Source organism: Engystomops pustulosus, chromosome 11 (assembly GCF_040894005.1).
Source record: "Engystomops pustulosus chromosome 11, aEngPut4.maternal, whole genome shotgun sequence".
Classification (NCBI taxonomy): Eukaryota; Metazoa; Chordata; class Amphibia; order Anura; family Leptodactylidae; genus Engystomops; species Engystomops pustulosus.
Genome location: NC_092421.1, coordinates 33,408,488 through 33,424,039, shown reverse-complemented (window position 1 = coordinate 33,424,039; position 15,552 = coordinate 33,408,488). Strand labels below are relative to the sequence as shown.

Sequence of the window (15,552 nt, the reverse complement as noted above, 5' to 3'; positions counted from 1 at the left end):
TAGGGAGAATTGGAACATTTTTCTTTACATTACATTCTTTTTGTATGTATTACAGTGTGAAGGAGGCTCCAATGTCTGTTTAATGCGGATTAGAAAATTTAGGACATGATAAAGCGATTACAATGAGGCATGTGTGCTTTGCAGAATGAATATAAGATGTGAAAAGCAGGGGAATTAAAATCAAGGAGAGGGCACTTCAACAAAGAAAGGATAATCCAGGAGAAAAATGGAGCAGGCTACAGAGGAGGTTGGAGGAAAGACCCAGGTCAATAGGCACAAGTTAAGGAAAAGGATAAAGGGGACAAAGGTGAACCTGTGGAAAGCAAAGAAAATACACACACGGTGAAAGTGAAGAAAAGGAATCGTAGCAAGGCTGGATTGCACAAGTGTGGAGTGAGCACATTTCATTTGGTGTTTCCAGTAATCCCACCAGCTAGACCAAATATTTTATACAACATAGGGCTATCCCAATGCATAACATATAATCCTACAGGATGTATGTCCCCTGCTGGCCCAGATCTACAGAATAATAAACTTATGTATATTTTGTTATTTTTTTATATATATATTTCTGCTATGCAAAAAGTCAGGAAACCAAATGAAAAGTGCAAAGAAAGTTTTATTCTTGTTCAGTAGACAATTCAGAACATGATGCATACAAAAAAGGAGTCTAATAAAAGGAAAGCTGCCATGAAGATACAATAGATTGTAAAGGGAACTCCATTGACTGTATGTAGGACTGCTGGAGGTAAAGCATAATTATGACACAATTCTTGATCCCAGTGATGAAGTCCCCAGAAACTATACTTGGATGTCATTTGTGGGCCTATCGTTACAGCTAGTAATATTTATTGAACACATGCCATCATTCCTCATGGTGCCAATATTGGAGGTCATCTTAGATAATACAACTTTTCTAAGAACGGTGAATATCTCACTCTGACAAAATCTTTTTGACAGCTTTCCATAAATTAAATTAAGGTGGAATGATTACAATAGGATGCACTGGCATATACAACATGCTGCAGGATATCTGGTATATTGTCCTATTAAACATGCAAAATATGAAGACAAAGACAGAGGCAAGCACACTGTCCCACAAGAAGGAATAGCACGGTGAACTAGTGAAGAGAGCATGCTGTCATATCAATACATGGGGCGCAGTATTTACCTAAAGACAAATGAGCAAATGGTTTTCTAATTCATATTGCATTTATCTTGTGTGAAATGAAGCTATTCTTTATTGTATGTCATTGAGTGTAGCGTTTGTGTACTGCTCCTGCCAGGTTATATCAACCCACAATCATTCCACCTTATTAACAAGGCATTAGTAACAGATAAAGAGACTTGAAAAGTAAACATTCTTACCCGACTTCCTTTCTCACCAGGTGGTCCCTTCAGAAACAAGAATTTAGATTTGTCATTAATATTCAATAAAAAGTAGCAGTTATTATAAATAGAGAAAATAAATATCTAAAACCCCAATGAAAGATGATATGAACATTAATAAATCATCAATATACCCTCATATTGTAGAAGCTGAAAACCCAAAGATAAATCTGATTTCGGCCATTCATATGTTTTAAATTATACATCAGCATATTTATGTTATGAATAGGAAGAAATTGTTCATTTGTTTTCATTAGATTTTTGAATTGACCTGTTTTGAATCCCTCAATAATCTGGTCTTTATGCCTTGATACTTATATAGCACTGGTTAACATAATCTAATGCGTGTTAACTTATTTCAAAATACACCAAAGGGGCCCTATATCACCTATCACTACAGAATTACCTAATATTCATGTCATGCAAATAATGCATACTTACAGATGGCCCCACTGGTCCAGTTGGTCCTACAGCACCAGGATCACCTTTACTGCCCTATAAAAGGAATATCATGTATATACAAATTAACAGAAACTCCCAGAAACACAACTACCCACTTAAAATCTTCACTCCCATGTTTTTTGTAAAGTTGAACACTTCTCTAGAACATTTTAGGATAAGATTACCTGGATATCAATGTTTGCATCAATTAATGATCTACTGAAATCTACTAAATTTGCTGGAGTAAATACAATAGCAGAGCCTCTATCATTTCCCCAAGAGGTGCAGATTTTAAGAAATTCTTATGGTCTTTATATCAAAGTATGTAGACTTTTCAGACTCCAACATATTACAAGTAGCTTTATTATACTTAAACCACGTTTAACATACCCAATATGAAGCTAAAGCTGCTCATACACATATTCTTCTGACACCTGGCGTTGATGGACAGTAGATGAGAGTGTCCCACTCTTCAGGGGTAAGTGAACGTAAGTGAAAGTGCACTCTCAATTGAAGTGCACTTTGCGTTCTTTATTGATGTAGTTTAAAGTGTATATAAACCTCCAAAGCAATTTCTTTTTTTTCATTTATTTAGGAAATGACGGTCGCGGGTGACAATAGTAATAGTTTTAGTTCATTATGTAAGCAGCTTCTCTATGCTTTTTATGCTCCTCCTCTCTCCTGCAGTGAGCATTGTATGTGAAGTCCACTTTTAAAATACAGAGATAAGATAAGGAGGCTAATGCAAAATTCTTGTCTAGATACTATTGAAGATACAGCTCTGTAAGGAGATTAGACTATCCAGTACATTATCAGTTTCTCTTTTAGTTGTCCGTGGTGTATGATGACAGAAAATTTGCACAGACTACTTAAATAAGGAAGAAAGTAAGGGGAAAAGAAAGACACAGGAATGTATCTATTTAATTGAGTATATAACAAAAATGTTATTATCATTTTCTATTATCCACTATAGATTCATTAATTTTATTAAAAGTTAAGTTACACTTTGAATGTGAACTAGTTGTTCTCTTTCAATAGAAATTGACTGCCATTAGAGATAAAAAATTATTAAAAGTAGAGAGGTTCCCTGTAATAGGGCTAAGATTCTTCATACTTTTTTCATGAATATGAGTTAAGCATGTATATGTTCTTGGACCTATTTAACTCTATGTTTAAAGTGCTCTACAGTGCACATACCAAAATTTATGCTGAAAATATCTAACTCGGCTTTTACGCGAGTCTATAAAAAAAATAACAATGTACCCACCTTTTCTACACCCCCTGTAGGTCCTCTTCTTGCTTCCGATGCTCCGGTGCCTCTTTGGGCCCTTCAGGTCCTTCGCGTCCTCTTCAGGTCCTTCCGCTCCTCTTCAGATCCACTCCCGATGCCGGTGGCTCACGGACAATGGCGTCAGCAAACGGCTGAAGTCATTGTGTATGCTAGTTCAGCACTCAAAGAGGAGTGGAACGACCCGAAGAGGACCCAAAGAGAAGCAGAATGACACAAAGAGGATCTGAAGCAAGAAGAGGACCTACAGGGGACGTCATTAAGGTAAATACAGTATACATTTTTTTTTACTAAAATGGGGCTGGCAGGCTATATACTATGGGGCCGTCAGGCTATAAACTACAGGGGGCTGTCAGGTTATATTCTAGGGAGCTGGCAGGCTATATACTAGAGGGGCTGGCAAGCAATATACTAGAGCGGCTGGCAGGCTATATACTAGAGAGGCTGGCAAGCAATATACTAGAGGGGCTGGCAGGCTATATACTAGAGGGCCAGGCAGGCTGTATACTACAGGGGCTGGCTATATGCTGGGGGACTGTGACCAATGTATTTCCCACCCTCAGCTTATACTCGAGTCAATAGGTTTTGCCAGTGTTTTGTGTTAAAATTTGGTACATCGGCTTATACTTGAGTATATTCGGTAACTTTCATACATAAACTACATTTGTAATAGGTTACCAACACAAAAATATGTTTACTTTACCCTATCTCCTTTTGGTCCTGCTGGTCCTGGTACTCCAATTGGTCCTGGGGTCCCCTATTGTACAAAGAGAAATAACTAATTATCATGTTATCATGTTTAGAGTCTTGGCAGTTGGGAAAAAAGCAAGTAGAAGCAAGAACCATTTGGGCAGGCAGTCAAGTTATCATTGGCTAGTTACAATTTTCAGCACTGGAGTCGAAACAACTTTTTAAAATTGGAAAAGAAAAACTGGACAAGGGAGTGGAAACTTTTAACCTTCATATATAATGATCAATAGCTTCACAAATACTGTACTGTGCCTCTGAGTTGTCATCCTAACCCAAAGCTGAAAATGGTATCATGATGAAAACATAATGGTTTAGTCACATATCTAAGCATCACTGATACAAATTAAAATGGATTATTAAAAAAGGAAAGGATTTTGCATCATTTCAAGAAGGTAGCTTAGCATGCAATCTGAAAATCACCATGCTGCAGAAATGGATGCATCGGTATAGATCAAAAGGTCAGGCCACATAGTTTGCTTCTTACTGCTTCAATGATTCCCCTCATACTAAAAACACTTGAGTTGGTGGTCAGAGCTCTAGTATGAAATTATTATTGTCACATATTACCTTATTTTAATACAACTTCCATCTTGGATCCTCCATGAAGGGCACACATTCCGTAAATATTCCATCATTAGTTTTATTACATTAGAAATTATTGACATGAAATTTTAGACAACTTGGCTCAGTGATCAAATTACATTGAAACCAATTAAATTGTCTCGACTACAACACCATGCCAACACTTAATTAACCTTTCAATAAAGTTTGCATAAATCAATAGTACAGTGAGTGTATTTGATGAATAACTCTACTTCTGCTTCTTATGTGTATTAGTATTTTGCATTTTTAATCTAACCACCATGATACCTCCCATAGTCAGCGTCTTGTTTCCTTGATTTTCACTTGCTCGGAGACAAAAAGGTTCACTTAGGCCCCTTCCACACTTGCAAGTGTGATGCGCTGACATGCTGAGTTCAGTTCCGGTTTGCAGCGTTTGGGCCGGGCAATCCCGTCGCTGGGAGTGCGATGCGAGTTCAGCACGTCACACTCGCAAGTGTCGAAGGGGCCTAACGGTAGCAGTACTCAAGTGAATAAAGTATTTGAGTTGAGAGTTTTCTTTTAGCTTTCTAACAGCATCTGTTAGATCTATGCTGGTCTATGTTCTTCTCCTTCATTTAGCTCCTGCTTACTCCTTCCTCTTCACTCTTTATAGATTTCGACTGTAGCTAGGATTAGGGTAACTTTTAATTTGGTACTTCAGTTAGTTACAATCCATCTTGCGAGACAAGACAAATTCATTTTAGGATATATCAGTGTAAGATCTGTGTCGGCATCATCTTCTGTCTGTGGAGTGTGGCTGAGGAGGCGCTGATTGTGTCCTTGTGTCTTTAATGAACATTGTCAGTGTCAACATGGGTTTACACTTGCTGGCTGTTTGGATTAATTAGTGCCCCGGCCATCTCTTTATTGCAGCTTTGCTCTGGTTCATCAATACTGAACCCATTCTGATTGACATCTTCTTACTCAACTCAGATTACTCCCTTGCTCTCTGTTTTGTCTGGATCTCAGATTTCTGACCCAATCACTGTTAGGGCCAGGGCTCTGATATCACATAAGAGCCCTTCCCGCCCTTGTAAGTATGCTGGCTATAGAATTTTCTTAGTTAGCTACATACTATTCTTGTGATCCTTTTCTCTCTGTCCTGGTATTCTGACTTTGTTTGTGTTCTTACTATTCTTTGCTCTTGTGAATTTGTACTGCATCCTCTTTGTACCAACTCAACTCTGCTGACTTCTGTTAATTGTTTGTACTGTCTTTGTGTTTGCACATTGGCACAGGGAAGAAACATCTCCTAGCTGTCTACCCATCACTTAAGGTGGGCTAGGTAATAGGGAGGGAAAGCTGGAAATCGGGTTTAGTTGTCTTAGGGCCCATTGTCTCTGTTTGTGTCTCTGTCAATTCACAGACCCTACATTACATGTAGGTACATGTATGTAACATGTCTGTGTGTATGTGTGAAAAGGGGGACTGGGGAAAAAACAAGTGCAGAAAGAGACTTTTTTTCTGAAAACATTTAACAAAGTTACTCATGTACGCCTGTACTAATGATTGATGCAAATGTTGCCAAAAACTTAGTAATCATTTAAAAATAGTGACCTAAAAACCTCAATTATTGTTTTCCAAATGGGTTTTATGTATTCATCTGTTACTATTAGATGCTATGCTTAGTTTTACAATGAAAATCCAATGTTTACTTATTTCTGCAGAATGCCATTAAATTGAAGAAACTATCTCCTTGTTCCAGATCTGTTCATTTATTTCAGGTTGTGGGAAGCACGAATGCTGAGGTTTGTGTAGAATGAGGTGGAGTGAAGCACTGTAGAATATAATTTACAGCATTGCCTGAGAAATATAGATGCCCATTATAAAATTAGCTGCAATTGCCACCTATTTTGGTTAGGAATATTTATTCTACATATAATTACATGACCAAATATGCAAAAACAGTTATTATCTATGCAAATAATTATGAGAAAGGGGGTCCTGTTCCCCCTAATGGACAGAGCCGCAGGTCGAGCATATCTCCTGCCACTCCATTAATTTCTGTAGGAGAATGCTGTAGAAAGCTAATTGATGAGCTTGGCTGTGTCCAGTAAGTCCCTTAGGTACTGAATGATACAGCAGGGTATGTGCTTGACCTGCTGCTACATTAATTAATGGGAACCAGATCCTTTTTTTTTTTTAGCATAATGGGATACCACCTTCCCTGGGATGGGACGGCCCATTTAAATAAAGAAACTGACCCCATACCATTATGTAAGAAATGGAGCTTGGTACTCGAATGACTGCTTTATCCAATATGTCCACCATTGTTTTTGTTTAACTCGAGATCTTTAAATTTTCGTTAGAGCCACATTGTTGACATGGGTGTAATTTTGCCTGGAAATATCAGCTTCCAGGAAACCATAATTGTTTTTCTGATGCAGCATTTGGTGTTGCTTCCTGACAAATTGCTTAAAGGGAAACACCCTCCTATTCATCAATGTGAATTTCTCCCATTATAACAGAAATTATATTAACCGACATAGAAAATCCATGGCAGCCTCCCATTGCCATCAATAGAAACCAGATTCTGGGCAATTCACTTATGTACAAACTACATAACTGAACTCTTTGTACACTTTACACATGATAAGGTCCCATTCACACGATTGCAATGGAGACCGATGTGCGGCCGCCCATTGATGTCACACATGGTGACTGTGCATGGCGAAATATAAGACCTGTCCTATATTTTGCCATGTTACTGCAGCTGCCCTGTGCTGCTCTATGGAGAGTGGAGGGGTGAGCAGCGCTCATGCCTCTTCCTCTCCAGCGTGCTGACATGTGCCCGTTCATGTGAATGTACCCTAAAGGTAATATAGCCACGTAGAGGCTAAGCTGTAGATGAAATGTTTACAAATATTAAATTTATCCCAAGAACACCCTTCACAAAATTTTGCAGGCATTTTGTGACTTTACTTATGTTCTAAGAACATTGTTGTATTGTATCTGCTTGTGCTACTTTGCCCAGCTAGTTATATAAAATTGTGATGTGATGATTGACTGGAAGCACCATTTTTTGAGGATAGACTCTTCTGAAAACAGCCAAGACGTCCAAGAATACCCCATAGGACAAGTTACATAAAATCCACCTCTTGCCTCAGTTGGTATAATTTTCCTGCTATCAAATGGTATGTATGTTTCATTGCTTTAAAGTGGTCTACAGATTTGAAGGAAACCACTGCTAACCCTGTGTAAATTAGATTATTTTTTATGCTTGTAGATTAGGGGAGTCATGTGATAGTCAAAAGCCTGCAGCTATCAGCAGATGGGGCAAGGCAAGGTAAAAGAAGAGGTAGGTAGGTAGGTTAGTTTAATGGAGTTAGGACTCACCGGTGGACCAATTCTGCCGTCTAAACCTGAGGCACCCTGGACAGCAGGGCAGAATGTAAATGCACATGGAATGGACAGGAGAATGGAAGGGGGAAACAATGAGGGAGGGGAAAGTGAGTGAAGCAGCAACTGAAAACATACATACACTTATATTCCCTTATATTCAAGGACAACAAAGGATACAGGTTAAACGTGATGTGTTATTAAATCATAGACATTATATATTTGAATTGTAGATTTAGCATGTAAACAGTATATCATCAATAAATATGTAAGGACATTTCTGTAGATCAGTATTAAAAGATGATATTTTTTACATTTGTTACACTAGCCAGTACAGAATTTAGGCCAATTTATATCTATTATTAATGTGAATTTATTATAATCTGGAATTTTTTTTTTGTTTGTAAAAAGAAAAAAACCCACTACAGTAAGATAACATAAAGAATGTTAATTTTTTCTATTGTTCCATGACATCAGTTTATAACAAAATGGCTGTATGTTATGGGACTGTACAAGAAAAGTTACCAAAGGGGCATCTTGTTCTCAGACATCACTTCCTGCTTTGCTGCTGTTGCCTGAATAAGATCTCACAGACTTCCTGTGTGCCCACCCCCTGCAAGTAATCTGCACATAATGCTGATGTTACTAAGGACTTTCTAGTTCATTTAGTTCCTTCAACTTGTAACTCAACTAGCAAGGAAACTTTCCTTGGGGGGACAAAGAGCTCTCTCTCTCTATCTATATCTATATATATATAGACTTGTGGTGAAAACAGACATCCATTTTGCTCTTAACTATGTTGTTAAGTATCATTAATGTATACTGCACTTTTTAGCATCTTCGCTCTTACTTCTATAGCCACTGAGGCAACTAGCTGAGCCAGAAGTTTCTATTCATAGTCTGACTGGAGGACACCTCACCCCTGCCCAGGAAAACTTTAAAACCCTTTGAAGTTTTGGAAAAGACCACATTTTAGGATAATTATCTAGTACATATTTGGCATAAAATATTTGAAAGATATTATGATAAATTGTAATTATTTTGTAAATACTTTTATTGTTTAGTGAAAAAAATCATGTGATAACATGCCATATAACTACTATGTGAAGTTAGGGGTTAAACCACACCATTGTCTCTGGAACACAACATGGTTATTATTAGAATGAAATGCATTGTCACACTCAAAAATGAACATTCGCATATGGAATCAAAACACATGTAAAAAATCAAATGCAGCAACATTTAGCAACAGCGAAAATATTCTGGGAGGAGACAGTTAAGCATTTTTTGTACGTTCATGAAAATCAAAAACGTTCACATTTTTCCTGTCTCAAAATGGATTTTAACTTAAAATTTTTAAATTGAACTTTTATATGTTTAGTAGAGTTGTAACAGTAATTGGTCTTAATTATAGTTTTGGTTTATTAAATGTCAGTGATAAAAATAGGGCTATGTAGCTGGCAAAGCTACATATTAGCCTATGATATATGAGAGAGAACAGCTGAAATGTTGGCCAGGTTACACTTGGGGTGACTTCTATCACTGAACACCTCCTATAAGGTATGGCTAACTTGCTGGGTGGAGTCTAAAGCGCCAATGACCAGTGACTACAGGGACGGTATTATTAGGCAGGGAGATTTGCCATTTAGTTGTCTATTATTAGTTCTGAAATGGTTCAAAATTTGCTGACATAACAAAAAGTAAAGAATGAAATCCCATTAATTGGCATTTCTTCCTATAATTGGCATTTTTTGTTTGTATTATTTCTAAAGATCTTGTACTTCACTGTTTATTAATGTTTTTAATACGCATATCATATACTGCATCATTAAGAAATTGTATATATAGAACTGGTAGCCATGTTTAAATGCGCACCGCTAGGATTGACACAACAGCGTGTAAATTGTATGTACTTACCGGTAAACCCAAAGGTCCTTTGTCTCCTTTCTCTCCCTGGCCACCCTTGTCCCCTTTCATACCCCTCTCTCCTACTTCACCCTGCAGATGATAATAACAGCAGTGTAACCATATGTGAAAAAGTCAAGGGGCACTTTTACAAACAAAATACATAAAAAACTAAACTTTAGGATAAACTACAATCACAAAACAATACAACAGCTACAGGGAACAACTGATTGGTGAAGCTCTCAGTGTCGAACCCTGACGATTTGCTATTGATGACGAATCCGAAGTGTAAATCATCAATATCCATGGTTGTACTAGTACTTAAAATATGAATTAGGAAAAAGTCTGATAATTATTGATGTTTGTACCTTCTGGCCAGGGAGTCCAGGAGGGCCCTAAAAAAATAACACATACATACAATGTACTATTAGCATAGTTGACATTGATAATATAAACCAGCAAATACTGCTCTTATGTATTCATTCATCATACAAAGACAAGATCACAGGTTACCGCCTCATTGGCTAGTTTCATATAGTTTTGTTGTCCGTGGAACATAACTTCTAACCCCTTAAGGACACAGCCAGTTTATAGCTTAAGGCTGAGCCCCATTTTTTAGATTCTGACCTGTGTCGCTTTATATAGTTATAACTTTTGAACAATGTTACTTATCAAAACGATTCTGAGACTGTTTGTTTTTTCCTCACATGTTGTACTTCATTTTAGTGGTAAATTGTGGCTGATAAGTTTTGTGTTTATTTACAAAAAAAAAAGAAAAAATTTTGAATTTAGTTTAGTTTAGTAATTTAGTTTTTGATTTTTTTTTTTTTGCGGGATGAGATCCTTTTTTCAGTGTTACCATTTTGGGTTGGTATCCCCTATTGTTGAAAATTTAGGAACTTTTTTTTGTGGGCAGGAGTAGAAAAGCATCAATTCTGTACTGGATTTTGAACTTTTTTTTTTTATGGTGTTCATCTTATAGCTTAATAATCATGTTATCTTTATTCCATGGGTCGATACGATTACGGGGATACCATACATTAATATTTTTTCCGTTTTATTAAATTTGCCAAATAAAACATTAATCTGGGGAAAAATCTATCATTTGTGCATCGCCGCCTTCCAAGTGGCATAACATTTTTGGCTATAGAGCTGGTTGGTGGCTTGTTTTTTGCGGGACATGTTGTACTTTGCAACAGTATTATTTTGTAGTTTGTTTTTTTGTTCACTTTTTATTGCATTTTTTGTGGGATTCAATAGGTAAAAATCATAATTTTTGGCAGGTTTTTAAAAGTTTTTTTTACAGCGTTCACCGTTCAGGTTCCATAATTATTTACTTTTATGCTACAGGTTGTTACGGATGCGGTGATACTATACATGTGGGTTTTTTGTTATGATGTAGACTGTTTTTTGCACTATATGTCTCTTTATATGTTATGGGGATGATGGGCATTTTTCATTGATTCATTGCTTTATTTTTTTATTGAATTTTTTTTTTTTTTTAACTTTTATTATTTTCACCATGGGACATGTACAAGCAATCATCTGATTGCTTGTTCATGATAATACTCTGCAATACTGATGTATTGCAGGGTATTAGCAGTGTCAGCCTATGCACATGCCATGGCTGACACTGTGCATTTAAGATGAAGTTACTGACGCCATCTTTCAGGCAATGCCTGCAGGCAGCTCTGGCGTCCTGATCGAACCCCCGTGCAGCCACGGCATTTAAAAGGTTAAACACCCACGATCGGAGCCCACAGTCGACACCCTGTGGATCGGAGCCGAACCGGCATCAGCACCACGGCGGATATATTCCGCTGCAGAGCGGGAAGGGATTAAACAGGAGGATAAATTAAGAGCAACACAAACACCAAATACATATTCACATTTAAGCCACATTTATGCCCATTACCCCCAATAATAAGGCCCCCAATAATAAGACCCCCAAAGCGTGTGCAACAAAATTAAAGTATTTACCTGCGGATAGCAGAGAAAATGTGAAGCATTGAGTCAGTGGTACTAATTGTACTTGTATTGACTGTGGATTTGCGAGATCGGGAGGTGACTCGCTTTTGTGGCCTGACATAAAGTTTGCCTTTACGTTGTGAAACACACACTGATCTATTTTATGGACTGTATACCAGTACACCATAACATCAGAAGCAGAGATGCGGTAACATTCCAATAGAGATGCGGTACAGATTTATGGAAAGTATTATTTGCATGTGGTAACCGCCTAAGTGAAAAGGCAATGCATCGCTAAAGGTGTATTATGTAAACGCCATCTCGCAGTGATCTTGTTTTTGTTCTTACTGTGATCAATTAGTCCCAATCAGATAGAAATAAGATAGGTATAAACTTACTACAGGCCCAGGAACACCTGGAGGACCCGGAGGCCCAGACACCTAGAAAAACATGAATATGTAAATGAGTAATAGTCGTGTAAGGTGATAAATAATCAATATACAGTAATAATAAAGAAAATGTGGAAGTCACTAAGAACTCACTACTATATCACCAACTGATTACCCACATTAATAAGTTAGTTATGGGGTTCCTGACCAGCATTAGAACCTTATTATGGTTGACTAAAATAAAGTTCTTGACTCATATAACACTTGGTAGGCAAAGTGATGGCGTTCTTTCTAATCATTGGCTTTTGCCATATAAGGCAAACAAATCACTCAAAATTAAATCCACTACTATGTATTCTCCATGGTAAGATTGCACATACAATCCGTGGTGTAATGGAAAACAGTAGACATGAAGACTCCAAAAGCCACTTCCTAATGTCGAATATTTTTTATGTAAATGTACGAGTTAATAAATTTCTTGTTCATCTTTTAAAAGGCATAAAGATGGTGCTACTTTATAAAATATAAGAGATATATATATAAGATCTATATGAGATAACAAGGGGATATTGGCCTGCCTATTTTGACAAAAATATGTTCAACCCTTTAAAGGGAACCTGTCCCTACATTTTTCACAAATACAGTTAGTGGCAGGTTCCTATAGAGCCCTATTAACTAACTGACGCACTTCTTTTAGCTAAAAATTGTTCTCTTCAGATCCCCATATATTATAACTTTAGAATTTTACCTGGTATCCAAGCATGTCTATAGTGAGTTGAGGTGTGCGTGGCCTCCTCAGGCTGAATCCAGCAGCTCCTCCCCATGCTTTCTCTGCATGCAGCAGTAATGTAATGTAACTAGAGCAACATTGTCGCAGGTCCTTTAGCCTTCTAACATTAGTAAACTGTACACCAAGCACATATCTCATGAAATCACAGCATATTGTATCACTTGAAATCACAGCAGCCTGCATAGAAAGGAGAAGGCCATGCAGCCATGCTGTGATTTTTAATACGGTCAGATATGTGCATGGGGTATAGTTTGCTTATGTTAGGAGGCTAAAGGACCTGTGATGATGTCACCCTAGTCATATGACATTAGGCCACGCTCCTCAACTCGCTCTAGATATCCCTGGGCAAGTTTGACTCGGAAATTTTACCAAAAAGAAAGGGGTTGGATAGTTACTAAGGCTCTGAAAATTGCTTGACAGTTTCCCTTCGAGGACCAGGCCATTTTAATTTTATCCATTTTCTTTTTTAACTCCCCCAAATTTATTTTCTTTGTGCATAAAGCTATATGGGGACTTGCATCCTGAGTAACATATTGTATTTACTAGTTATGGTATTTAATATTCCATGCCATTTACTGGGATGAGAGAAAAAAATTCCAAATATGGATGAAAAAAATGCATTTACACCATTTTTTGTGGGCTTTGTTTTTTAGGCTTTCACTGTGTATTCCAAATGACATCTTCCCTTAATTCTTTTGGTCAATATGATCATGAAGACACCAAATTTATGTACCGTATATACTCGAGTATAAGCCGACCCGAGTATAAGCCGAGACCCCTAATTTTACCTCCAAAAACTGGGAAAACCTATTGACTCGAGTATAAGCCAAGGGTGGGAAATGCATTGGTCACATACCCCCCCAGTATATAGCCAGTCAGCCCCCTGTAGTATACAGCCTGCCCCCAGTAGTATACAGCCTGCCCCCGGTAGTATACAGCCTGCCCCGGTAGTATACAGCTTGCCCCCAGTAGTATACAGCACTGTCCAGCCTGCCCCCAGTAGTATACAGCACAGCCCAGCCTGCCCCCAGTAGTATACAGCCTGCCCAGCATTAAAAAAATAAATAAACTTATATACTCACCCTCCGGGGGCCCCAATGTGCAGCGCTGCTCCTCCGATGTCCGCGCGGCTCTTCTTCTTGCTTTCGCGCCCTTCTTCTTGCTTCCGTGCCAGTCTTCTTTCTTCTGCTGGGCGCCGCCATTGCTCTCCCCCGGGCGCGGGGCCCAGCAGGAGAAAGAAGATGGGCGCGGAAGCAAGAAGACGACATCAGGGGAGCAGCGCTGCACATCGGGGCCACCGGAGGGTGAGTATATAAGTTTATTATTTTTTAAGTATTTTTTACTTGTGCATTTACTTGTGTATAAGCCGAGGGGACGTTTTTCAGCACATTTTTTGTGTTGAAAAACTCGGCTTATACACATGTATATACAGTAAGTTTTATTAGGTTTATTAGGTAGATTTTGAAAAACGGAAACCTTTGGCACAAAAATAACGCTAATAACTAGAGATGAGCGAACACTAAAATGCTCGGGTACTCGTTATTCGAGACGAACTTTTCCCGATGCTCGAGTGCTCGTCTCGAATAACGAACCCCATTGAAGTCAATGGGAGACTCGAGCATTTTTCAAGGGGACCAAGGCTCTGCACAGGGAAGCTTGGCCAAACACCTGGGAACCTCAGAAAAGGATGGAAACACCACGGAAATGGACAGGAAACAGCAGGGGCAGCATGCATGGATGCCTCTGAGGCTGCATAATCGCAACATTATGCCAAAATTATGGGCAACAGCATGGCCATGACAGAGTGACAGAATGAAGCTAGATAGCATCTAAAACATCCAATAATTGACCCTGACACTATAGGGGACGGCATGCAGAGGCAGCGGCAGCAGGCTAGAGAGTGTCATGGCGACATACCCTAAATGGACTCAGGCTTCAAACCAATGGGTGGCAGAGAGGAACCAAAGGAGGTGAGCAAGAAGCGCTCAAATAATATCGGTACATGATAAAAGTTTGCCAGTATATTTTGTGGATTACACAGCAGGGTGGCGACAAAGTTAACATGGAAGCCATGAAAACAACCCAAAATTCTGCCTGACACAGCTCGTTTGATAAGGGGACCATGTATGGAGGCAGTGAACTAGTAGTAGATTAAAGGTGCTGCAGTTAAAACTATGTTAGTTGGATCTTGGCATGGAGCTGGCGCTCCGCTGCCAGGCGAGCTTTCGCCAATCCAAGCCCCTGTCTATAGGCTACTCCCCAAACAGCACTTCTAAGAACCTTTTGTATAAGATCAAGTGTAGTAGCGTTCTTATAAGTTTAGGATATGGCGGGTGAGGGGAATGTAAACAGCTGCGCAAGAAGCGCTGAAATAATATCGGTTAATCATAAATGTTTGCCAGTATATTTTGTGGATAACACAGCAGGGTGGCGACAAAGTTAACAACTTTGATGTGGAATCCATGAAAACAACCCAAATTTCTGCCTGACACACCTCGTTTGATAAGGGGAGGATGTATGGAGGCAGCTATATGGACGACTTTTGGAGGTAGCAATGGAGACAACGTGTGGAGGCTGCTATGGAGACAATTTAATTTGGATAGTGCCTGTATGTGGCAGTCCCAAAAAGTTTTCAAACCAGAGGAGCAGGTAGGTGTCCCTCCAGAAAAATGGAATAGATTGAGTGCCTG

At 38.6% G+C, this 15,552-nt stretch overlaps 1 protein-coding gene across 15 annotated transcripts in view; it reads right to left on the bottom strand.

The window, feature by feature from the left end:
• The window catches only part of LOC140106274 (uncharacterized), a 203,231-nt gene that overhangs the window by 21,556 nt on the left and 166,123 nt on the right, over positions 1–15,552 (bottom strand). For 14 of the 15 annotated variants that reach the window (XM_072130613.1, XM_072130619.1, XM_072130614.1 and 11 more), the window contains 7 exons: positions 12,082–12,123; positions 10,084–10,110; positions 9,728–9,808; positions 7,808–7,843; positions 3,822–3,875; positions 1,831–1,884; positions 1,369–1,395 (listed from right to left, as the gene is read on the bottom strand). In XM_072130613.1, coding sequence (XP_071986714.1) covers positions 1,369–1,395; positions 1,831–1,884; positions 3,822–3,875; positions 7,808–7,843; positions 9,728–9,808; positions 10,084–10,110; positions 12,082–12,123 — 321 coding nt within the window. The remainder of the gene's footprint in view (positions 1–1,368; positions 1,396–1,830; positions 1,885–3,821; positions 3,876–7,807; positions 7,844–9,727; positions 9,809–10,083; positions 10,111–12,081; positions 12,124–15,552) is intronic. The other variant, XM_072130618.1, reaches the window with a different exon arrangement.